This window comes from Gallus gallus, chromosome 13, assembly GCF_016699485.2.
Source record: "Gallus gallus isolate bGalGal1 chromosome 13, bGalGal1.mat.broiler.GRCg7b, whole genome shotgun sequence".
Lineage (NCBI taxonomy): Eukaryota > Metazoa > Chordata > Aves > Galliformes > Phasianidae > Gallus > Gallus gallus.
Window position 1 is genome coordinate 3,163,201 of NC_052544.1, and position 26,816 is coordinate 3,190,016.

At 46.8% G+C, this 26,816-nt stretch overlaps 1 protein-coding gene across 12 annotated transcripts in view; it reads right to left on the reverse strand.

Annotated features, from left to right (window-relative positions):
* The window catches only part of KCNIP1 (potassium voltage-gated channel interacting protein 1), a 296,724-nt gene that overhangs the window by 6,201 nt on the left and 263,707 nt on the right, over window positions 1-26,816 (reverse strand). For 5 of the 12 annotated variants that reach the window (XM_040647085.2, XM_040647088.2, XM_040647087.2 and 2 more), the window contains 5 exons: window positions 9,300-9,424; window positions 4,024-4,098; window positions 2,729-2,798; window positions 2,107-2,177; window positions 521-628 (listed from right to left, as the gene is read on the reverse strand). In XM_040647085.2, coding sequence (XP_040503019.1) covers window positions 521-628; window positions 2,107-2,177; window positions 2,729-2,798; window positions 4,024-4,098; window positions 9,300-9,424 — 449 coding nt within the window. Of the gene's footprint in view, window positions 1-520; window positions 629-2,106; window positions 2,178-2,728; window positions 2,799-4,023; window positions 4,099-9,299; window positions 9,425-16,001; window positions 16,035-26,816 lie in introns of all 12 variants that reach the window. The other 7 variants (XM_003642076.6, XM_046900502.1, XM_003642075.6 and 4 more) reach the window with 3 other exon arrangements.

Here is a 26,816-nt window from a genome sequence, read left to right on the forward strand (position 1 = left end):
ATAGAAATGATAGCACATTTATTTCTTTTACTGCCCTTTTCTTCACCGTCTCCTGTTAACAAAACAGCACAGACCTCATGCCCGTATCGGCTGTCAGACCCAAGAACACATGCATGCAGACAGATGCATCTTCAGATATATGCTAACCTACAAATCTGGGAGGCTTGCAGTGCACTGGGTAAGCCACATCACAGCTCCCACTGCAGCCAGTAGCCCCTTGTATGCCTTGGACACTGAGTACCTGCTGTCATCATCCCCTCCCCTTCCAAGCACTGCATTGCTCATAGATTAAACCAGGATTTTTCCCCAGGTAAGAGCTAACCATTAAAGCCAGCGTAACATAGGAAAACGCATCTATAAAATAATACAATGTAAGATCACTTTGCATTTTCTTAGACAGAAAAACCCTCAGGTCCAGTTTTGTATGTTTGATGAGCTGCATGCAACATTAATTGTGCTATGCAACAGAAACCAGTCAGCTCTCATAGAAATCAACCACGTCTGTCACAAACAGCCCTACCTCCTTGTTTATATAGCCATCCTTATTTATGTCGTACAGGTTGAACGTCCATCTTAGCTTTTCATGAACTGTTCCCCGCAACAGAATGGACAAGGCCATCACGAAATCCTGGTTTGAGGCAGAGGGAGGAATGAGATTCTGTGTAACATGCTTTTCCAAGTCACATTCCTCATTACACCCACCAAGGGAGTCACCTTTTTAGGTTGAACGTATCCTCTCTGACTGAACTCAATGGACGCAGCAGCCGCTAAGCCCACCCGAGCAGCGTTAATAAATGTGTAGGAGGCAACTGGGAAAACCCCAACAGTCCTCAATTACTCAGCTGTGCATCCTCCCTGTGCCCACCTCGAGAGGGACGGCGAGATCCCAGAGCCCTCTGCCACGTAGGGAAGCTCGGCTTTTGTCCTCTGGCAAAACACAACACATTTAGCCAGGTGTGGTCCCCACCTCTACCAACTCCAGCTGGGACGCGGTACTCTGCTTGTATTTTTGGTTTACAGTGGAGTTATTGCTTCCAATAACTTTGATTCATTGTTTGTGCTGCACAATGGCTCGGCGGCACCGCTGTGTTTGTTCCTACAGGCAGAGCTTCAAGCTCAAGCAGCTTCAGTCTACCTGGTGCCTCATTTAACACACTTAGTCCTCCCCGTGTCACCTCCAGTGGCTCTGCACGGGGCAGAGCACCGCTTCCTAAAGACCTCTGTTCCTCTTTACCCACACTCAAGAGAAATTAAAGCTTGCTGAACAATACAAAAAAGGGGACAAAACGCTTACATTTGATAACCACCAAAGAGACAGATTTGCCAGGAAGGAAAGCTCAGCATTTTTTAATATACTTGTCTAAGCACTTTGCTGTGGGTCAGCCCATTTAGGATTCTAGAAATCTCTTAAAGCTCTCCAGAAGGGCCGCTACAGGCAGAGCTCCCACTGCAGCCATCGCTACAGAGATGCACTTACTTATGGCAACCTTCCCCCATTTGATAAATAATTTCTCTGCCACACCTGGAACTAACGGGGATTGGGCCAATCTGATGGCATAAAGCAGGGCTGCCTAGCATTTCCACCACGTTCTGTTTGCAAACAGACTGCAGGTATGGGGTGGATTTGGTATTCCTCAGGAACTATGTGAGATCCCTGTTGAACACCTCAAATCAGCTTTGAAAATGCCTATATTCCAGGGACACACACATGAAACCCTGCGATGCATGCCAGCTGCAGGAAGCACGAGCTTCTCTGGCCTTTCTCTGACATCCACATTATCTGTGCCACTCGCTGGTCTCTGCTCACATGGGACTATTACTGCCCTCTGCTTTCTGCTACATAAACCACTGCACTTTCTCCCTGTGGGATTAACACTCCTATGCTACTGACTGACACAACCTGCTTGTTTCTCCAGTGGAAAGGAAGCCAACCCATCTGCACGAGAAGCCTGCATTGAACAGAATGAGATTTTGACGTTTCAGTTGGCTGTAGCCCTCCAGCCCACAGCCCAGCAAACCCCATAGTTTACAATGAAGAATGGACAGGGAAGCTAAAACACACAGAACTGAGATAAAGGGCATTAAGACAGGATGCAAAACAGTTACCTCAAACTTCACTGAGCCATTCTGTGCAGTGTCAAAGGCGTTGAAGAGATAATGTGCATACATGCTAGCATCTGGAAAACACAGAAGGCACCGATTAGTACAGCAGCTCCTTATACACCACTGGCTCTCAGCAACCTCTCTTTCAGCATAAAGCCATCCTTAGAGCATTGCCACTCTGTGAGCTAGTAAATATTAACACGGGCTTGCAGAAACCACAACCCAACGCCACTGAATGCAAAAGCTTTTATTGCACAGGGCATGATCTGGATTGTGGGGCTGTGCTTGCAAGAATGAGAGCAAAAAGCAGCACGCAAGAGTATCTCTGGGGCCAACGCAGCATTAACTCCAGCTGCAAGTGCAGCAACTCCATCTCACAGCAGCGCACTGCTCTGTGGCTGACAACTGCTGGCAATCTCTCATGTGGGTTTGCCTTTATTCTTGTTAAATAGCTATTCAAAGAGCCTACACCGATGTTTTCATACCTTGCTCATATTTCTGTGTAAGATCCTGCAGCCCTCACCTCACTTTCCTAGCACAGAGCATCCGAGTAGCTCTGCAGCCAGGTGACAACAACCTGCATGAAGGCACGCTCCAATAGACCTGACAAAGCATCCCTGCTTACCTCCGTGAGGAAAAAACTGTGCATAGATCTGTTTGAACGTCTCTTCATTAACCACCCCGCTGGGACATTCCTGTCAGAAAAAAAGGAACAAAATCCAATCAAAACACACACCCAGCTCTGTTAAGGTTCATTTGCAAAACTGTACAAGCCCAAAGAGAGCAATTACACAAATCGCATCCCTGTTCCCACAGCGTTCTGGATGCACGAGCTGTGCAGCTGAGGAAATGAAAATAATTCAGGCTGCAATTTCATCTTCAGCATCTCACAGACTTGGTTCACCGTTATCAATGTTTTTAACGGTGTTTTCAGCAGTGTTTAATTCCTTTTTTAACAGATGACCTGGACAGCCAGCTCATGCCTTCTGTCACACGAAGGCCCCCATATATACACTACAAATCACTGCCAGCTAACACTTCCCTGCCCTGTCCCTCTACATTAGCCCCAAGGAGCCAGGTACCCCCACACCAGCTCCATGGAGGCTAACGGTCCCCACCAGCAAATTCTCAAACATTAGCACTGGCATGAGGCTTGAAACCAGCAGATCACTTCAGGACAGCCCAAGTAAAATTGAGGACCAGGTGTAGCTTTGCTATGTGCCTCAATCCAGAGGCTTTATTAAAAAGCAAACCCCGAATCTAAACAAGCAAACCCCAGCTCTCACAAACCAAGGGAAGTCAGCAGCAGGGTGCACCTTTATCTCTCAGTCAGCCACCCTGAGCCACTGCGCATCCCTCTGCACCCTCTGCATACACACAGAATAACCTCCCCTGTTCCTATTTACAGACTGAGAGCTCCAAAGCCTCATCCTGTTTAAAGGCTCTGTTTGCATGACTGTTTAAAAGCCCATCCATCCTGTGGTATAGCATGCTTGAGTTCAACCACAGTTATATTGTTACCTAACCAACAGAGGTGACAAAATCCATTCCCACCCCCTCCTTACAGGTCGTTGAATTTGGGATGACCAAACTTAGGAAGCCTGAGAAAATCCCTTTGAATCGGTGACACAAAGTCAGAGGAAGATTCAAGCTAGCGACTTATTGATGAGCTCTTCAGGTTATCTTTTAAAAACAAAAGGACCTTGACAAGAAATTCTGCCATCCAGAAAAGCTTACAAACAGAAAAAGGCTTTTTTCCAAGCATCTGATCTGCAGCATCGCCTGCTGCTGACGTGCATTCCCCAACCATGGGAAGGGCAGAACAAAGAAATCACTTCATCCCATGTGGGTCACAGGAGAGCAAGGAGGGGCACTTTGGGCAACACCAAAGGCACTCCCCTAACCACACACACTCCATACCTCTTTGCTACTGGAATTAGTGCAATTAGGTCTGGTTTCTCCTTCCAGTTCAGAAGAGATCCTGCAGACATCTACCTGCCATTTGGGTAGAAAACCATCAGCGGATGGATAAGTTGTTGCTTGAAAAGCCCTGAAGTTATCCTTCGCTCACTGTCCTCCCACTGGGTTGGACACCTAGAGCTGGCACTGGGCTCTTGACCTTGCTGAGGCCACCCCTTCTGCAGCATCAGTGCCCAAGGCTTGGTCTGCATAACGGGCAGCTGGAGTAGCTGGGAACCACAGCAGCGGCTGCGGGGCCGGGCCCTGGGGTCTCCTTCATGCAGAAAATGAACAGGGCTTTCTAGCTGTGCTGTAGGGCAGAATTCCAGCTAAATGAGCACCCTCAAAACACTCCAGAGCTCCCGATCAAACAGCCATTGCGGTGGTTTCATTGTCGTGAGACAACTGCCATTCACTGGTAGATGCCTTCTTCCCAGCCACTACAATGCTTTAAGACAGTTCATAAGCACAGGGGCTACCCATTATGCTCTCCATACCTTCCCCTTGCCCCAGGCCATCCCAGCAGCCCCCACCACCATTCGCATTCCTGTGCCCCCAGCCTCAGTGCATCAACACTGGGCAGGCACAGTGAGAGGAGCTGCACTGCTCTCAAAGAGGGGAGGTCTCCCACAGCAGGTCTGGCCATTGGGCCTGATTACATTTTGAGTTTCCACACAACCCTGCTTGCTTCTGATGCTCCATCTGGAAGCCAAATGGAAGTTTGCATCAAACCTCCAGGAGCGCAGCACTGACACTGATCGCCCTGTTTAGCTCTCCATAACAGGGCTGCTTTCAGACACACACATGCTAGAAGCAATTCATTTACACTTAACTGATCACCGTTTTGTTTTGTAAGAGTCAAATAAAGCTCAAGAGGCCTCATTAGTGCTACAGCACATCTTAAGGCAGCTGACTCTAACGAAGCCTCTCCTGTGGAAAGGAGCAGGTAAGCTCTGTGCCAGCTGAAACTCCACCGAAGGCAGCAGAGGTTTCCTCACACATGAGAAACTTCATAGCAGCACGAAACAGCACATCCCGCTCCAATACACACAAGGCTTCCTTTGACAGCAGTGGGTTAAATTTCAGGTAAGCACCTCGTTTTTGTTTTTAAACCTATGAATTCTTTCCAAGTGTCTAACAAGAGCAGTGAAGGCTTGGTTTGTATTGTTGCCAAGCACAGAAACAATCCCAGCCTTTCCCAAAACCCAGCTGCCGGGCACTGGCACTGACAGCATCCATCAGGTGTACGGATCGACCTTCCTCACTTCTCCTGAAGCCACAAAGGAGCTGAAAACCACACTTTGAAATAAATAAAAAAAAAAACCTCAAGGAAAAACTGCAGTTGGGGTTCTTTCTTCTGCTAGAACCAGAAATTATTTTGCTGCCCTTCCTGTGTTCTCTCACAGCCAGCAGTACATTTGTGGCCTTATGAAAATACCAGAAGTCCTTATCTCGTTCACACTGCTTGCTTTGGTCTTCAAGCCCAGACTCATTTCAGACGCCCCAGCCCACAGCAGGCTCATTCACATACTGCAGATTTGCTAACATAGTCACACTACAGCAAAGCCAGAGCGTTCCCAACAGTCCCTCAGTTATTTGGGGTCGCTGTTCTCTCACTGAGTCTTTGCCAAGTGCCCCTTGCAGCCAGCAGCTGTTCCCCTAACAGGGCAGAACCTCCTGAAGGAGGCAGAAAATCCCACGAAGATCCCAACCCTCATACGTTCGTGCACTCAATCCAAAGAACGTAAGAGGAAGTCCAAAAGGGACATATGGAATTACTGAGCCCAGAGCTCTGATGTTGGAGATCACTTCAACAGTCAACCATTCATCGGTTTGAATCTTACAAATAGTTTATCACTCCCATCCATTCATTAATTGCTCCCCAAACACCACTCACCTGGGGAACAGAAACCTCTAACTGCACCCCATGCCAACACTGCCTTCTAGCTCAAACAGTTCTCTCTTCCCATGTACTTATAAAGCAGCCACGTTTTATTTTGATAAGCTGAACCAAGGTAAGATTCACCAGACTCCACTTTTTGCTGCTTCAGTTATCTTTGCTTTTACAGGGCTACAGCCAAAGCCCTCAGCCCAAACATGTCATGCAGGCTCCAGTCTGACAGCAGCAAAACAAACACTCTGCATAATGCAAAATGCACCTTAGGGGAGGAGGTAACTGCTGAAATAAATGAAGCCTTTTGGTCCCAGCATCGGGGGATGTTAGAAAACAGCATCCTTTCAACACCAGGAGGTGAATGGTGAAGGCACAGAGAGAGGGAACACGTGGCAGTCAGTTTGGTTGCTGTGCTCAACCGAGATGCAGTTTGGTGGAAGCCTCCACCACTCCAGGGTGGAAATGGCAGACCTGAGCAGTCACACCCCAGGAGGAGCCTGAGGTCACGGTCCATCCATGGCTGCATCTCTGGCTGCTGCCCACCCTCCTCAACTAAATTCTGCCCTCCCCTCCTTCTCCACCACCTTCCCGGGGCAGCTCACAGCCCAGAGAGCCATATGAGTCAGCTCTGGGTGTGTATCAGAACTTAGCATTTTCTGTCTCAAGATTTGTTGTCTTGGAGCACTGTGAGTAGCCAGCACTTATTTTTAATGACAGAAATAAAAGAGAAAGAACGGGCTTACAACAATTCAGTTCTTTGCTAAGCAGCTTTACTGTCTGCAGAAACATAACTAAAGACGTGAAAGCCTACCAGCAAGTTGAATGATTAGAATCACTTAGCTTTCTCTCAAAGTCTGCAGCTGCATATATCTTTTCTCCCCCAGAAATCCTGTACTTTCAGAACTTACTTCTGCTCAAGCAGCTGACAGCTTTTGCCATCACCTGATCAATCACTTCTGCCAGTACTATTGGCCCAGAACCCCCTCAGTCTTCTCACAGGGCTCCAGGAGAGCAGGGATGCATGTCCCAGTCCCAGTGCCCCTTGCTACCATTGCTGCCTGCACTGTCCCCTGCCCAGGGAAAGATTTCAGAGACATTAAGAAAGAAAAATATGGAGAATTAGGACCCTGGTCAGACAGGGCACTTGCCTGGAAGCAATACCAGGCTGCACTGAGCTGCCTTTGGCCGCACGTCCATGAAGATGACCACCCAACCACCCGGCTGCTCTGAATACAGCAGGACTGGGAAGGACCCCGTTCCTCCCGTGCTATTCCAAGTGCCTGCAGCTGGCCCTGAGATAACCCAGCTGTTGCCTTGTGATTAAACACGACCTGTGCAATCAGTGAGAGCAAGCAGCACGAGCTGGAGAGAAAAATGACTGCATTCCCACAGGGACTTTGAATCTCCAGATGGCACTGTAACATCATCCCAAGAAGCACCCGGTTCGGTACAATGGGAAATATGGTAAGAGCTGAGATGGCTCGCCTACTGTGCGTAATTACTCATCCCATTGAAACCATGATTTATAGGCTAGAAAAGCTATAGCTGCCCTTTCAATTTAAACTTTAAATATTAGAGCTTCATGCGCATCGTGTACACAGCAGCTGGAGGAAAACATGCTGCTTTCCTAATGACTTGATAAAGCCAGGATCGTGCCAGCACTGCCAATTAACACCAAGACCATCAGTGGGGTCTTGCAAGAGGGTTGAACTCACAAGTTTAATGCGCTTTTATCATTATTCTTTTCCTCAGATGTAGTGCCTCTGTGCTGCAAAATGACTGCAAAACTGGAGGGGGGAGGGGAGGGGAAGGATAAACCCCAGGTCTGCTGAGAGCTGGGAGGCTCAGGTGCCTCTGGTTTGCATCAGGGCTGCTGACACAGCCTCTCCCTCTCAGCATGGTGCCCTGCACTGGGCTCCCATACACAGCAAGGAAGGTACATCAGCAAGATAGAAAAACACAGTGGTTAGGAACGCATTGAGTTCTGCTCCCCATTGTAGGGGGTTATATCACATTATACCATATATTAACCTATTGAGCTCCGTCTTAAAAGCTGTATGTTTTGTCACTGACCAGCCAAAGCACAAAGAGGTTTCAGAAGGTCCATCTTCAGTGGTCAGACTGAGGTCCTCACGTGAAGTGACTCCCTGCATCCAGCAAAGGCTGCACAAGCACAGCACACACAGTGAGCAATGGTACAGGCAGCTGCGCTGTGACGGAGGAGTCGGGTATGTGCAGGAGATAGGATGCAACCAAATTTGAAGAGTGTCAAAAATAAGAAAGGACCTTCACAACGTCCAGCAGGTTTCCCTCAACAAGACTTGCATTTAAGGCAGCTCAGTTTTCTTTCAGCAGAGCTCCAACCAATGGATGTGACTTCTCAAGTTACAGCGTTCTGCTATGACAGTAGCTGAAGTACTGCAACTGTCCAGCAGAGCAACTTAAAAACCACGTGACATTTATCAAGCTAGCTCAATAACGATTCATTAATCATCATCAAATCATTTCCTGACACAGAACACCCGTCTGACTAAACTCAGACCCTCAGGCAGTCATGTAATGACTCTTCAACCTTCCAGGTCCATAACACATCTGCTCCACATAGCCTCAAAATCCCATTTCTATTTATTATGGGTCCCTGTGAGGCAGCAGCAGCAGACATACATGGTGAGGCTCAGAGCCCTGTGGAGACCAACCCTACCAGGGAGAACTGGCTCGGGCTGAGGTTCATGAAGACCAGCACACTGCTGCTCTGTGCATGCAGCTGTGCCAGCTGGCACATTACCTTCTTTCACCTAAACCTGTGGTCTCCTACCCCCTCATCCTGATACCCATTACGTTCTGAGGTCTGTTGGGCTCCTGCTTTGTTCCCTACTTACCCCGGACTCTGTAGTCCTAACGTGCTCTAGTAACATCCTACTCAAATAGCAGGAATTATCCAAGACAGGGAAAGGGGAAAAAAGCCCAACAATCCCAGGCATCCCAAGCAAACAATACAGTTCAACTGGCAACGAGAACTGAGCAAGCAAAAATTAAATAAACATGAAAACATTTACAGATTATCATGAAGTATAGGCACAGCTGAGGAATTTGCAGCATGTTTGGTGACATTTAGGGAGTAAACGTAACGAGCGTGATGTGCTCATCCAATCCCTGTTTTAAGCAGATGATGGGGGCATCAATATTAGATGGGAAGGTAGATTGTGAGCTCATTTTGCTGTGGTAGAGGAGACAGTGCAGAACTGCTGGTATGCAGCAGGGGAGTGATACAAAATGCAGCTGAGCAGTTGGGGCTGGTGGAGACGTGCATACTGGATTCAGTTCACTGCAGTGCTGTTCTTACATTTTTAAATCCTCTGTAAAGCACCTGAAGCTCTCTTTTAGTGAAATTGGTTTGTGCTTCAAGCTGCTCCAGGCCTTCGGGTCTGTGGCACACCGTAGTCATTTCTAATTCATCTTCAATTTTATCTAAAAGAGAAGACAGGAAGATATTCATTTTGGTTGTTACCTTTGCTCCGTTAACGTGATGGGTGAGACAGATTGGATTTCAAGAGCAATAGAGAAAAAAAAAACGAAGCCATCAATAGAACTGGTCTGTATAACTGTTTTCAACCTCTCAAAAGCAAAATAACAGCCAGGTGAGTAAAGCAATAGCTCACTCTTCTTACTGGGGCTGCCAATTAGCACCCCACCATTCACAAAGCCAAAACTGCTGGGGAGAACAGGATAGACAGCAGACACACGGCTCTAAAAGGCAACACCAGATACTCTCATCTAAATATTGAAACGGCGCTGAGAACAGGCCTTTCAAAGGGCTGACCTGACAGAAAGCTGAGCAAATACAAGTAAGAGAGCAGTCATGCTTAAGCATATTAGACAACGACATTACACTGAGGGTAAACAGTGAGGGATGCTCCTCTGTATGCTAAGTGAAGGGCTCACTACCCAGACACCAAAGGTCGCATTCAGCCCAAGGGAAACTCAAATTATGCCCACAGTTACTGAATCTGAATGAATCCAGCCTGCATCTGCATGGGCTTTCCGGGAAGCAGTGAAAAGCAGTCGTGCATTTTATGCAGGAGATTGCCCTTCCACAAGGAAGAAAAATACCTGAGACGTATCTCATGCTGGATGCTCTTAACCTCCCCTCTTCTCTGACTTATCTTTTTACCTGCGAACTCTGTTTCCCCAGCAGTGCAGGTAACGCCAAAAACATACACCGGTGCTTATCACAGAATGGTCTGGGTTGAAAAGGGCCACAATGACCATTGAGTTTCAACCCCCCTGCTATGTGCAGGGTCGCCAACCACCAGACCAGGCTGCCCAGAGCCACATCCAGCCTGGCCTTGAGTGCCACATCCAACTGCCATCCACCTGTACCCCAAGCCCTTTTCTGCATGGCTTCGCTCTGTAATAACCCATTTATATCCAAAGATTGCTTGGCATAAAAGCTAGCAATTACCCCCAAACCATCTTCAGTAAAATGGTCATCAACTGCTTCGTTACCATGGACTGCGTGCACAATGCACGGTATTATCTAAACAGATAGACAGGTGCCTTAAAAAGATGTGTAAGGTTATGAGATTACCACTGTAATTCTTACTGATAGACAAGGTTTGACACAGAAGGACCCCTGCTCTTTCACAATATCACTTCAGCTTCTTCTTTCAGCATGCACTCCTACCTGCAGTAATAGCTTACATCCAGTCACAGAGGTCAGACAACGCAGAGCAGCCTCACTATGAATGAAACACATGAAATTCAAACAGGTGGGCAATGGAATTTGGGCACGTTCAACACAAGTGGGTTTAAGTTCTTCACTGTGGTTTCAAAATTTCTCTGTGGAAATCCACAGGTTCAAGTCAGGACAACACAGAGTCTAAAAAGTACCTTGTGGGACTTACAGAGACCGACTTCAAGTAATTTCATAGAATCACAGAATGGCTTGGAAGGGACCCCAAGGATCATCAAAGTTCCAACCCTGCTGCCACAGGCAGGGCCACCAACCTACAGATCTGGTAGTAGACCAGGCAGCCCAGAGCTTCATCTGGCTCCATACACACACACACATACGTACGTACATATACATATACACGTATATAATACATATATATATACACATATATATACATATATATACATGTATATATGCATATATATAATATAATATAATATTTATATACTATATATTTATATATTATATAAATATTTATATCATATTATGTAATTATATATATGTATGTGTGTATATATAATATATACTATAATATAATATATATACACACATACATACACACACATATATCTTTTCTTCCTACATATCTCTTATTTTTTTCCTATCTGTACAAATTCATATCTGCACACACTTGCATATGCAGGAAATATGTCTTAGCAGAAGTCATAGGGAAACTGAAAGGAAAGAAAGGTAAGAGATTGGTAAGAGCATGGAATAGGATGAGGGTATCACAGCCATTCCCAGCGCAGGAGGAATGACAAGTGGCACAGACAGACCTGAAGGAGGCAGCTTTGCCACACCAAGGGAATAGGGAAAGGTGAGGAATGCTAACAGCTGTTAGAAGAAAGAAGGTGGAAAAGGATGCCTGCTGGAGGAAAAAAAGACAACGAGAAATAAGGTGAAAAAGGCTATTTTCTTTGACAGAGATGTCAGACGATGAGGCAACATGGAAAATGCTGCAGAGAGAAAGGCTGGGAAGAAATTGCTTAGAATGGAAAAAAGGGAATGAACAATAGAAAAAAAAAGAAGAAAACCATGTAAGAAAAGGAGCCAGGTTATGGCTGGTATAACCCCCAGGTTATGGGGACGGATCACTAACCCACACATCACACACCATTTCGATAACCCAGGGTCACCTAAAACCCTTCACAAAATGCAGAGGCCCAGAGTCCTTCTGCTGCATTTCCCTGCTATCCCTGATGTGAGTGATGCAAGTGTAGAATACCAACCAGCTGGTCTTTATATCCTATAACTCAATGAAGAAAAAAGCCATGCCATCCCACGTAAGCCATGAGGCCAAGGAGGGATGCCAGTCTGAGGGGTTTAACCCCATGTTTGGTTTTATTTGGGCCTTCCCCCTGAGCCACAGAGACCTGCCCATGGAGACCCTAATGACAGGGCCCATCCCTGCCACCCCAACAGAGCTGCCATTTGTTGTTTCCTTTTAATGCTTTATTAAGATTAAGATAAGTCAGCTCTTCAAGACCTTTTCTTCTATTCTCAGACAGGCAATAAATTAACCACAGTGACCTCAACAGCAAAAAAGGAAGATTTTCCTCCTCACCTACAGTTGTCTTTTGTCATATACGCCATATTTCTTTCTTACATTTTCATTATCACACTGGCTCAGCCTCTCCCAGCGTATCACTACGAAATAGAAGCCCTCACACTCATAAACACTGCATTTTTATTTTCTACTTCAACTGAAACCAACTTTATAGGGATGCGTGCAAGGATAAAAACAGCGATAAAACTAAATCTGCATGTGTTCAACAAGAAAGTATGATACCAATGTTTTATATTACGTCACGTTCCTTCTTGTTTTCATTCTGATTAAAGCTTGACTAACACCCTGGGAGATCTGAGTGCAGGAAGCAGGCATGGCACTGGTTTAAGTATTCTCCTTCAACTTGCAAGTGCAAGTGAGGCACTGGGAGCAGGTGACACAAGGGATGTGCATGGTCACCTCTGCAGTGTGTGAGCAGCAGCAGCGGTTGGACAGAGCCATTGCTGTATCCAACTGGAACAACATTCACTGGAACAGGTTGCCCAAGGAGGCTGTGGATGCCCCATCCCTGGAGGCATTGAAGGCCAGGCTGGATGTGGCTCTGGGCAGCCTGGTCTGCTGGTTGGCGACCCTGCACATAGCAGGGGGTTGGAACTCGATGATCATTGTGGTCCTTTTCAACCCAGGCCATCCTATGATTCTATGATTGCTTCCAGCATCCTTGCAGAGCTTCTCTTAAGAGCTTGCTGAAACCAACCTGGGAGTAACCCCTGCACCACTTGGCAGGTGCAGAACTGCTCATGCATTTGCCTAGGTTGTTTTGCCTGCAATTTGGTTAGAGATAGACAAGGAGAAACAGAACTAAGGTTTAGAATTCAACCTCTGGGTGTGTTTTCATGGCTGCTTTAATAGCAAGGTGTGAATTCCTCTGACTGGGAGAAGCACCTGTGGTGACCTTACCACAAAGAAGGACCAAGTTATAATAATCACTTCAGTGTACTTTATTTTTTTTCCCTGCAGAAAAGTCATCTGTATTTGCCTGCAGGGTAGGCATGTTTCGTGTGCCAAGCAAACAGTCACTTCACTTTACAAAGACACATGCACTTCCATGCACATTTTATGGATTGTTGCTAATGGAAGATACTGCACTTCACTTTTCTTCTGCTTGCAGAGAGCAGAGAACAATTTTTCATTAGAATAGATCGATATTTTAACTGAGTACACTTTGGGAATTACTTGATAAAGCTTCACTTATGCATCCTTCCACATCTGCTCTAATTTTACCTTTTGCTATCTTCGCGATTTGAAGATTTCCACACTCAGGGTGTGTGCAATTGGTCTTTCACTGCTGTAAGCTTTGCTGAGCACAATTTGTATTTCTGAGTGATGAACCAGAGTAATTTAAGCCCGTTCATGTAGAAGCTTGTCTTGAACAACCACATGTCTACAGACTAAACTGATTCATCACTGATGAAAAGGGACTTTCAACCATCGGACTGCTGCTCTGCACCCCAACACCAGGCAGAGGGACTCGGTCCCATCTTCAAGACAAAAAGTCCAATCAATTTGAAGGAACACAACCTGCTTCAGCATTTCACTTCTCCAGACCTTCCCACCTCATTGGACACAAGTGCATTAATCTGCCAAGGTACAGAAAAAGTTGTTTTGTTGGCAGTTTATCTTTAAAACACACCAGCAGGGTAACACACAGCAGGACAGCTCTGCAACATGGGCTGTTCCCAGCCAGGAACGTGCCCCAGCAGCAGGGCATGCAGTGGGGTGAGCCCTGCTGAATTCCCCTGCTGGCAGTGCATTGCAAAAACACCTCATCGATATTCTTCCCTTTTTGCATAAGCAGAACAGATTAAATGGCTTGCAGACAAGGCTGAACTGTAGTTGTGTACTATATAGTAGAAAAAACTGCATGTTATTGAGCAGCTGCTTACTCAGCTGTGGCTCTGAAGTCATGGGACCCAGAACTGAGCAACCTGCCAGCCTTCCCCTGCCAGCACTGACCTCTCTGCATCTTGCTCCAAAGCCTGGGGCTGCTGTTGCTGGACAGGACTCAATTAGGAAGCATCAGGAGCCAACCCCTTTCCTCCAGCATTCCCAGTGCCTGGCCACAGAGCAGCAGCAGTGCTATCCCACAGCCCCAAGGAAACCCCAGGCCAACAACACAGCCCAAAGGGAGGCTGCAGATGGTCATCAATAAAAACCCAGATGGCCCCAGTGCTGCTTCTGGAGGTGCAAAGGCTGATAAGAGCACAGCTCCATGAGCTGCAATGGTCACAAATTCCTGTGCATTTCCACTGAGGCAGAACTAAGTATGAGCCTTCACACGACCCAGCCTGGCCAACACGAGGCCCCAAGCCCAGCACTGCAGACAGCGAGGAAACCACAGGCTTGTTCTCAAGGGCAGCCCCAGAAGGGCTGCTCAGGTAATTTGTGCCCACACATCTGTGAGTCCCAAACATGGGTTTGGTAGAATCTGTTTAGAGAGCATCGATTAAAAAGCTGCCCTACGATACCTACTGAAGTATCACACTTAAATGCATTTCATTAAACTTTAACAATCCCTTATTAGTAAGCATTGAGCATTATTACTACAGAGAGATTAATCCCCAAGCCAAAGGGGCTCTCGAGCTGATAAATCAACAGAACAGCTTGGGGTCCCTCCAGACCAATTCTTTTCCTGAAACCCCTCTGACTTCCAGCTCCATTTTCCCCAGTAAAGCAGCAATGCCAAACTCACACAAACACACCCGGGTCTGACAGGGCTGTTCTGCCCACCTGAGCCTGGAATACCACCAGGTGGGGAGAAAAGCTGCCCCAAACCCGAGCGTGATCAAAACCCTGAGATGAAGACAAAAACTGAAATGAGAAGCTCAAGCAGAACTACAACATTTCTAGGCTAATCCCTGTAATGATCCATGCAAAACACCAGGTTTTAATCACTTCCTCTGCCTCTACTGCTGAAATCACTTCCACTGAGCACACAGGGAAGCTAAAACAGGGTGAAACACTGAGAAGGACTCAGAAGCACAGCCCTCCCCCCCCCCCCCCCAATGTCTTTCTGGCACACAGCTAATACCAGGTAGAGCAATTAGAATACCATCCCATATGGCTTTAGATACTTTAGCAGGCATGTGCTAACTCCACTTCTCATTAGAAATAACACGGCTCTGATCATCTCCTGGGCAGGAGACAGCAGGGTGTCTTTCCATTGCACACGGAAAGAGGGTTGCTATTCTTGCTTTCCTTGCCTATTCCCACCTTTCTGTAGCAGCATTTCTGAGGAAAACAACTTGTCAAAGTGGGTGGAAATCCACTGAGAGCTTCCTGGGTGCTTTGCTGCTTTTCCATGGGGATGATGAGGAGAATACGCTTATGGGACAAGTGATTTCCTCCAAGCTGCTCTAAGGTGGATCCGCAATTAAACCTCACGAAAAGGGTGAGCAAATCACTTCATTCTCACGATGACTGGAAAATTCCCATTCACAGCGTCTTAAAACTTTGGAGTACCATCTTAAAACATGGAGACAAGCTGAACTAGTACGAAGGTGACCTGATGTACCATGGGCTGAAGTGCCACACGCAGGATGCTCTGACTGGGGCCGTCCACAGCAACCAGGACCTGGCAGCCCCAGCCTGGGGACAGGGCAGATTTTGAGCACCTTCAGTGTGTTTGCTGCCAGCAACGAAGGGGAGAAACTCTGCCTCGGGGTGAGACTGTTTCCTGGCTTAAGACAACTTTTGTTCCAGAAGTTATATGACCAATATAGTCAAACCGGTTTAAATTTTACCTCTCTGATACACGTAAAACCATCGGGCGGGGTCTAGGAAAAAGAAAAAAATTTAACAAAAAGAATGTGACAACCATACACAACTTTGTCATTTCTTAACGTTAACGTGACATTGGTGGGGTTCTGCTGAAGTGCCACGGTCCCCTTCCCCAGTGACTGCAGGGTTTGTCCAGATTTATTTTCCACATTTTCCTTTTTTTGCTGAACTGCCTCTTTCCCTCACCCCACAGGGCAGGAAAGGACGTCAGAGCCCACTGTCCCTGCATGAGACTCAGGACAGCACGTGCAGTGATGCATGCAGCAGTCACACAATCATGCAAGCACCCATGCATGCAGCAAGGCAGCAACGCCACAGCCACCCTATAGCCACTCTGGTGAGGGATAAGGAGGAATTTGCATGCAATCTTTGATGTCTTCTAACAAGCAATAGGAGGGCCCCCAGCCTTCTGTTTCCTCTCCGTAGGTAGCTTTGACAGTTGTAGAAGTAAAACAAATGGTTAGTAAGGTGAGGAATTCTCAGGTGGCCTGGACATCCATGGAACCGGTGCTCTTTGCAGTCACTTCACAGGTAACACGGTCATTATGTGCTATCCTCATCCCCTGAGATAGAATTCCATTATCCAAAGTTTGTTAAAAGTATTTTAAAGATACACATATACTTCCTTCTAGCATCAGTTTGTTTTTACTGGAGGATTTATTGTACAAGACGATCGACAATAACCTTCACCATAAGCCTTCAAAAGGTGCAAGAGTTCTGATCAGGATATGACTGCCTCCATCCTGGGCAGCCCCTGCCCTTGGTCAGCCTGGCACCCACTGCTAGGACCAGAAACTGTCTGCATATAGCCCATAGCACCGTGCTGCCTGAGCTTTCCTAAGCACGCTCACAGCACCACGGGCTCTGCAGGAGCTGTCTGAGAAGCAGGCCTGCAACCATTGCACGTGACACCAGCACCGCTTCCTCTTGATGGAGGCATAATTGAATTACTCAAAATGTTTATGAGTGGGCGTTGAACGGTACGAGAATAGACCCAGCAGCACTGCTGACACAATGGAAGACACCAGTCAGGTTGGGTCAGGCTGCACTGCTGCCCAGCCGTGCTCCCTGCAGCTCTGAGCCTGGAGGAGCAACACAACAGGAGAAAAGCCAAGACAAGGAAATCCCAGCAGGTACTCCGGTTGGCTGCTCTAATGGAAGAACAATGCTGACATTGATTGAGATGATCAACAATGGAAATGAATGCTGAATGCCTGAGAGGAAAAACTGCAGGTACCCCCCTATACTTTCCCCTTTTGAAGTTCAACTCCATGACTGCTTCCAAGAGAAGCTGGTCTCAAGACCAAAGAGCCAACAATAAATCGTGGACTTAAATCGCAGGCATACATCACAGCACACACTAATGAGAGCAGTACATATGAGGAGCTTTACCAAAAGCATATAAAAATAATTTGCAAGGTTAAATGTTCTGTACTCTATCACGCACATTCATCACAAGACTTTCTTGGTCTGCCAAGATAGGTTTACAATAAATAGAGAATGAACAGGCTGCTTAAAGGGATCCTGAATGTTGGCAGAAGCAAGAGGTGTTGAACCACTCACATGAAAGCACCCACTGCTTGGGAAATCCCAGTTTGCTGGGTGTCCCGAGGACAGGAAGGAGAACTTTCCCACTTCAAGTCTTATAAGCTCAGTTCTACATTTGCCTGTTAGCATTAGCTGAGGAACAGAAACGTGAATGGAGCCATTCCACAAAGCAGGATTCACTAAGGGTGAAATCAATGAATAAGAAGAGCTAGAGTGCATGGTAAGGTCCCAGTGCAAACAGTAGGCTTGAAAACACAAAGAAGGATCAGAAATTATTAGAAAACAGCAAGAATGCAATAGATGTGCTGCAAAAAAGGGAAAGATAATCTGCTTCTCGATACTGGGAAGTCTTCTGCCTTATCAAGACTTTAGACCAAATAACACCTTCCAGATATAAACACCTCCTCTTGGCACAGATGGGAAAAGAGCTCTCAAGCAGCACGAAACTCTGTGTCACAGTGGGTTTTTATACACTGGATGAGAAACTTCCTAAAGCCAGGTTTCAGTGATTCAACTGAAAATTAATTATCTTTCTGAATATTAAAGTTAGAGACTAAGTTTTTGATTCATATTCTGTATTTATTTAACACTGAATCACATTTTCTTTTAACTGCACTTTGCAATAAGCTCCACAGCCAGCTCTGCTGCTTTCTCAGACAAAGCAGCCCTAACGTAGCCTCTCTTTTTATTATGAAACGAAACCACATTAAGAAATAAAAATGCATTTGCTTCATAAACCCAACAGAATTGGTGGAAAAGCTTCTGTCCTCCACTTGGCTCAGGTCTGCTGCCAAGGAGGCGAGTGGAAACCTGCAGTAGGGGATGCTCTGCAAATTGCATTTCGCATTGCACTGCTCCCCAGTTAGACCCATTCCTCTGCATTTCACAACCCAGCAATTTATTGCACAGGGTTTTGTTTTGCACCACCCCCAGTGTGAAGCGAGAGGCTTTGTAAGGACCACAGTGCATCGTTTGGTATCGACATACAACACTGAAATGCCTCTTGGAAGTTCCCAGCTGAAAAAGGGAAGACACGTACAAGCTAGCTTTATGCAGCTGAACAATTTTCACCTTTCTCCAGCAGTGCATTTCCTGCAATACACGCATTTCCCAGTCTGTGGAACACAGCAGTGCTTTGTTTTACTCTATTATTTATACATAAAACTGAGTATATTGCATCGCTTCTTCCACTCAACTTTGAACATCTGCACAGACAGATCAGTATGACGTACAGTCACGTTCAGCTGTTTGGGTGGTTAAGGGCTATTAATGCTCAGCACACAGTGTTTGTTCTCATCAGTAAGAGAGGAACAACGCTGCTGCACCCAGACCGTGTGCCAGTGCTCCTGGTGCACCAGGCTGAGCCATGCCCGAGCAGCCCTGGCTCACAAACATGCAGATCAGGGCTTGGACAGGAGATGCAAGTCCCTGAGAGCTTGAGAACAGCACCGAGGTGGCTCTGGGATGCTCACAATCACACCTGGCTGGGGGAAGGCAGGCAGCTGCTGAGGGCCATTAGTGGTAGTGTTGTTTTTACCCAGTTTTGTCTGGGGAAAGGGGCAGAGACGGAAACGAGGGAGCAAGCAGCTGCAGTGAGCTGCTGCCTTACCGGGTTCCCACTGCATAACACCAGCCTGAGAATGGAGCACAAGCAGTATGAAGGCAGGGCTGGGCTCCAGGATGGCTGAGGGGAAGCAGCAAGGATGCTAACCCAAAGCACAGTACTGTTCTAGAGAAATACTGCAAGCTCTTTGGGGACCACTTAATAAATGAAGTAGTCATAGGAGAGTTCTGAATGATAACTGAAGCAACTGAATGTAAAAAAATTGTTTTTTAGGAAGAGGTTATTCATCAAACAGCCTCTGATGAGTCAAGACAATGCATTACAAATGGACTTATTCTCTCTGAGAAGAATTATTGCTGCCAATGTTTCTTTTTCCTCATTGAAAAGCAAATCAGACGCTCCCAGTCCCTGATTTATTACCGTGCTGATTTCCATGAGCGCTGGTTTGCTCCGGCTTTCACTGAGAAAAAGGCTTTCGGATCAACGGCAATCAATGAATATACAATGTGGGAGAATCGAGCAATCAAATAGTAATTAGTTCAGTGCCTAATCCAAGGACGTGCTATCCTTGGGTTATCATAGCAGAAATGTTTTATTTGTGCACTCGTGCATGCAGGGTCGAACGGCAGCCTTAACCCCAATCTGCTTTCCGCCTCAGAGGGGATTTTTTGAGCACCCACCCTTGAAGCTGCACGCAGACTTTGAGGGCTGAGCAGGCAGGAGGAAGATGAATGCAATGCGTGAGCCAAGCCCTTGGCTGTATGGGCACAGCTCGAGCACTGCCACCATACCCCAGCATCAGCACCTTGCACCAAGCAGGGCAGCCCAGCAGCAGGCAGGGCTACAGCCTGAGCAGACGAGGCAGGAAAGGCTCAGGAGAAGAGCTGCTCTTACTCACTCCCAGCCACCAGCCCAGCCGGCAGTGCTGCTAACCTTCACATGTGCCACTACAGCAGCAAACTGCAAAAGGGTGAAAAGGGCAGCAGGGCTCACCACACTGTAAGAGAGTCTCTCAGCACACACCCTGCTAACAACAACCGTGCACTTGACAAGTCACCACGCAGTTCAAGTGCCCAATCATTTAACGTTTACCATGCTGAAGTTAAAAACCCAAAATTCCACTGATTTGTTTGAGAAACTGCTTCCGAAGCATGCTCATTCCCAGCTGGAAGGCCATAAGGCTTACAGCTTTGCAGGCTGGATCGTGCCTTTGCTCAACCCCTTAGGAATATTGGCAAGTTCAGAGCTCCAGGCTGCACTCACAGTACCACCACCACTGCATCCTGCCACTCCATACAGCAGTGCCTCTAAACACCAGTGCTGTTCTGGTTGACACTGCCCGAGGACTTGTGCAGCCAGAAAACAAATACACGCTTGAGAACACAACCAATGCCAGAATGCAGCTTATTAAATTTTCACGCTGACTCTGATTACTTTTGTTTAGCAACACAGATGTGCATCCAGGACTGGGAGCTGCCGTGCCTGTGAGGGATGGGAGACAGTTAGCAGCATGGGCAGGATTTGGAAACCAGTCCCTTAGAGCAAACGGTGCTCAAGTGCACACTTTATCAGTGACTTGATTTCAGAGAAGCCATGAAAACATTTTAGTATATTAGATCCCATAATTTGATTTATTCCATCCTGTTTTAATGGAGCCGCACATTAAACCACAAGTGGGTGAGAAACAAAGATAGGAAAGCACTGCGAAGAACAGCTGAAAAACCCAACACCACCACCAACAGAGATCACCAGGGTTAAATGAGGGTATTCTGTCTGAGATGTAAATGCTGAGCAGCTCTCATCCGTTGTGTGAGCAGAGCTCTGCAACAGAGCAAGATGCAAAGAACAGGTTTTGATGGACACGCCGTCAACAGTAAGCTCATCCCAGTGCTAGCCCAGGAGCACCCACATACAGAGCCCTTTGGCTCTCCCCGTTCTGCTCTGGGCACTGACATCCATGTGCCACAGGACTACCAGCAAAACGAAGAGGGAACCAAGATCTGAGTGCTGATGGCAGCTGATGGGGCTCTGACCTGCGCCGCTCCTGTTTGCTGGAGGTAGGCAGAAACACTTGACTTGAAATATTGCAGTCAGAAGGAGTGAAGATTAAAGAGGGAGAATTTTCCCCATTCTGAACGCTTTAGATTTCCTCCTGCAATTTCAATTCCCCTTTTAATCATCTGCAAGAAATGTAATAAAGCTTTGGCCTAATCCCAGAATAATGGGAAAGCAGAGCTAGAGCCGTGCAGGCACAGAGCAGCACAAGGGAGGCTGCACGCTGCCAGCCCTGCCCCATGGCCAGCTGCCCTGCTGGGCACAGGGTCTGGCACCTTCACCTGTCCCTCCTGCCAGTGGTGCCTAAAAGCAGACAGGGGACAGTGCTGTGGGAACAGCCGTGGCCCCATGGCTCCACTGCCCTGTCCCCATCACACCACTCACCCAATGGGATCCAGGAGCACTGCCATCAGAGAGCCCAGAGGCCATCAAATGGACAAACGGAAGTGTTTACTTCTGCACGCCGTGAAGTCTCCTTTTAAGAGGAGGATTAACTACTTAAGTAGTTAATTAGGACTTAATTAAGATACACTTGGACATGCATCCTCAATTTGAGCTTCCCGTGTGTGGATTTAAGAACCATGGGAGAGGGATTAAGGTAATGTTAATTACGTCCCATTTATACTGACTATTTAAATAGCTATCCCTTCCCAATTACGAGCTTCTCCAACTCCATTTCTTCAAGGGAAGCAGCCTTACCCTGAAATTCTCAAGGATGTTCTTCAGCCAAAAGGAATTTCTCCCTGTACTGCTGTAAATCATCCAAGTTAAGTGAAATGATTCTAGGTTTAAAACCACGCCAGCTGAGAATAGCTCTCTTGTAGGTTTTTGAAAGCAAGGAGACAGTGAGGCAAACATGGGTGTCAGGGGGATGGCTCCTGGTGGTGAGAAAGTGCTCAGCACCAGCATGAGAATTTGGGTTGCAGCTCCCATTCTGAAGCTTACAATAAGTAACAGTAAGTCCATGGCACCTGGGCAAACCAGTGAAGCTCAGGAGGTTTCAACATCCCAAGAGAGCCAAGCCATCACAACAACTGCCCCAGAGGGTCAGTGCAGGGACCCTCCCTCTAAACCCATTCCATCTATCAGCCTCATGCCATGCTCCCAGCTGCAGGCAGCACTCCCATGTGGCTGCACACGGCATCTCAGCCCTGCCACGGCCTGCAGTGCCCATAGGCATCATGTCAGGAGCCAGACCTGCAGCTGACAGCACGACTGACTGCATTACAAATTGCTTCAGGATTCCACTTACAGGATTCCCAACAATGAGATTTCAGGCACCTTTTGTATCACGGCGCTTTACATTACTGTTAATGGTACAAGTCGAGGATCCTTATCCTTCTTTTTGTAACCTAGCCGTGTGTCTTTACAATTAAGTAATGAAAACAGCACTTGTTTTTATAATTTAGAGATGCACGGAGAGAAAAGTTATTTTTCCTTTCTGCTGCAGTGGAAGACCATATTTATTTCATTAAAAAATCTACCCCCATTATTTATTAGCAAGCGAAAGGCTGGTGGGTGTAATAAAAGTGTGCCACGTAAAGCTGCAGCTGCCTGAGGAGAGGGAGAATTAACTGTAATGAAACTGGTTTAAAGAGCCTCCTAACATCACTTTCAAATACCAAAGCAGCAGAGGCAAAAGGAAAAAGAATAATATATTTTTTAAATCCCCAAACTAGCATCTGTTCTTCCTGCTAATTTCTTGTATGGAAACAAAGGCAAATTCTCTTCTCATCTTTCCCTCTTGGGTGCATACAGAGCATTTCCTTCCCACAGATGCTAACAGTGCACCTCTAACGAGCAGCAAGGTTGGTGAGGATGCCTTCCCAATGGCAGATGTTGCAGCGCTGGGTGTCAGCCAGGTGAGCAGCTAGCAGGCCAAGCCAACCTCACAGGGCTTGGAATACACAGAGCCCAGATCACCAAGCTTCAGTCAGGAAAATAATCCCAGCTGTATCTCGAAATTGAATTATTTCTATTTGCAACGCATTGGCAGGACTGGAAAAACAAACAAACAAACCAATAACACCACCACGCGAGTATTTAGAGAGGAAGTGGGCTGCCACCTCCGTGCTCCTACGCACAGCACAGATGGCTCAGAACAGGGCTCCTTCCTCATCCCAAGGCAGCAGACACTGCTGCCATCTCACTTAATGCAGTTACAAGCTCTTACCACACGCATTTTATTTTAGATGTCTGGCTGTGTTAAGCTTTTGTGTGCACTTTGGTCAGCTGAACTTCAGGCTTTGGTGGAAGTCGTATCTTGCAGCGGTACTCGAAGTTCCCAGTGCAACAGCTATGTAATAATGCAAACTTCTAGGGAGATTTACAGCCCTCAGATTCGGTTGCATTATACAAGACAGACTTATGCCCTTCACTAAGAAAGTACTTATTTGACTGCTTGAACTGATCCGGCACAGGAATCACTGCAGGGAAGGCACAGACCCCCACACTGCAGGAGGGGCTCTGCATGCAGCCCAGCCCCACAGCCCACCTACTGGGCCCAGCCTGCCCCCCAGCCCAAGATGCAGGGAAAACCAGCACAGCTTCATCATCTCAGCCTGTTCCAGTGCAGCATTCAGGTCTCAGCCGCCACCAGACATCAGAAAAGCCAAAATTCATGGTTAACATAGGAACTAACTCTATGACCCAGCAAGCTGCTGGTTTCTTGTCTGGATCCCCAGCAATCAGCCAGAGCTGAACTCGTACATCCAAACACCTTCTACAAGATCAGAAAAGCAGCCCAGCTTCACACCGAAATAAGCCTTACAGTGGACTAATAAATTAATCACCAGCTCTCGCTGGGCAGGAGCTGCTTTTACAGTTGCTTTCTTTTTTTCTCCTCCTGAAGTACTCTTCCTTCTTTCCCTACGGAGAACTGCTCAGGTTCGTGGCACATCAATAAATTATGGACCCTGCGTGTGAATTTCAGCCATGTCCCCGCTGATACAGCGTGCAGCACAGCCGCCAAAGCACAGGTGGGCTTGGAGAAACCTTTGTAACTCATCTTAGTGCATGATACTACAGCACAACGCAATTACTGCGTGGCATGCAGAGCTGTGTTTAGATTGCTGCTGCAATGATGATCATTAATCACCATGGCCAGCCCGGATCTCTGAGACAGAATGCATTTCATTTCCTCATTCTTTATTATAATTAATACATTTGCATTTAGTTAACCACACAGCCCAGATGTGACCACTGACAGATAAATGGCCCAAACCTGCCACGCAGTACAAATTATTTCCCTTTTTGCCAAAGGAAGATACAAGCGAGGCTGTAAAACAAATAAACATAAAACCCACATCATTCCAAGATGCCTCAGCTGGATTCCCACCCCCCGCTCCACAATCCACAAGGATGAAACAAAACACGAGCACTGAGATTTCGTTAGAAGTACAGAGAAAAACAAACCAAACGTACAGCTGGAAGCATCACGGGGCACCCTCCTTCCAGCCTCCTCTCTACCTCATGTCTTTGAGTGAACGAAGGTCAAGATTTCCTCCGAGAATTTGTATTAAACAGAAAGTTTCGTGCACAGCAATTGCAGTTATTCAGGCAGAGTGATGCTCCAAAGTCAGCTGTAACTTCAGCCATTACGGCTCCCAGTAACAGCACTAAGGGCCACTTCACTCCGTGCCACGCACTGTGAGCGCCCCAAGGCTGGAAGCAAACATGGGCAGGACCATCAGTTAGCTGGATGTCTCTGCTGGAACCTCACTGTGCAGTGTCAGATGGAGCTCTGTTACTATCAGTACTACCCCAGCTGGTCCCTCTGCACAGGAATGGAGTTTTACACACCGACACGCCTGCATGGAGAGGTCCTATGGCACCCAAGAAGGATGAGGCCTTCTGCATTGTGTGTTTCCAAGTGATCCTGCAGGCCATAAAAAGCAAAGCAACACAAAATCCATTTTCTATGCTATCAACCACCTTAAGCTCCTAACGGTTCCAATACCGCAGAGTGCTTTGATTTTATTTCCAAGGTACAATTTTAGGGTTGATGAAATGAATGGCTTTTGGCATCTTCCAGTCAGCTAATTGGTGTATATAAATTATTTACATCGTGGTGGAGTTGTTGGGATATTAATTAAGTTTTCAGCAAAAAAAAAAAAGAGATTAGAAAGGGGAGAGGGGAGTGGAAAAACAGCGACTCCTTTTAGCCAAACACAGATACATAGGTTAATGTTATCACATCCTGCTGAAGGATGTACAGAGATGTCCAATTATTTGCACATTAACTCACAACGGAACACGAGGTCCCTCTGTGCTGTACACCCAGCCTGGGTAGCTGCCACGCTTCCCCCAAAGTCTATTATGCTTCAATTCCACAAGGAAAGCCCAGATGAGCATCTCACAGCCGAGTGCAAATGCAGGAACATATTTGCCACCAACAGAATTTAAGAACTGCTGCCTGCGAGGTGTTATTCATTGCTGGCTTTGCACGGATAAGATCCCTTTTATTTTGACTGTTGCTTCTGCAGAAGCGTTGATATAAGGGAAAGAAACAGGCACAGAAATAGTGTTCTGAGAATGCTTCGCCAGTGCTAAATAAAACAATCAAACCAGTAGATGTTATGTAAGCTCCATGGTTGCAGAACGGAAAACTCACAATAACTTTCAGCAGGTACAGAAAGTAAGTTAGGAATCCATCTTCACCTTGCTGGCATGACTGACCTGATGGCAAGCCGCCCAGCAGCCAGAAAGGATTGAAATCCAGCTCCTTCTCACCTCACCCTGAATTCCACCTACCAGCCAACCATTCTGCTATATACCCCAGTAGAAGTTAAGCCAAATACCCACAGCAAGTGTGTGACTTTGTTTCACAATAACTGTTTGAGCCCTCCCCTACCAACGCAGTCCTCGAGCTGCTCCAATGCTCGCTGCACAGAAAGGAGCTCTGACATGGCATCCATCAAAGCAGACAGAATGCAGTACCGTACCATCACCACGCACACCGAGTTGCTTCTGAAACACACCTGCAGAAGATCAGCACGTTGTTAATGCATACAAACAATTACTCAGCTGCAAGAGAGAAATGATAGCACCCCGCCAGGGTTTAAACATCAGAAATCCTGACAGCATCTCCAGTAGTGAATTAAAAGAACTGGGATATATCAATCCTTCCAGGATGAAACCAGCCAGCACTTGAACCCCTTCACAAATACTCTGCACCCTCCTTCAAAGCCAATTCTGTCCAAAGGGGTTTTGCAAGAAGACATTTGGATGGATGTGGTGTCACCAAATCCATTCCTGACAAAGCCCTTGCACCGGTGCTCTGCATCCATTCCAACAGCAGCCCACAGGCCTCCCAGCACCTTCACCAAAGGATGGCAGCATTCAGCAGTAGCTCAACACTCAGACATCCATTTGTAGTCCCCTGAAAGCTCTTACTGCTAGGAAGTCAAGCCTGTGAGCACACATGTAGATACACTTTTTCCAACACCCATCACTAACTCACCAGTGCATTTCAACTGAATGCATAGGCAAGGATGTGCTTCGTGAAATATTTAGTCTGCCCCCTACCTGATGATTAGGAAATACAACCAGAGATTGGACAATCTCTCATCAGCTGATGCTATACAACATGGATGCTGTGGTATTTGGAGTA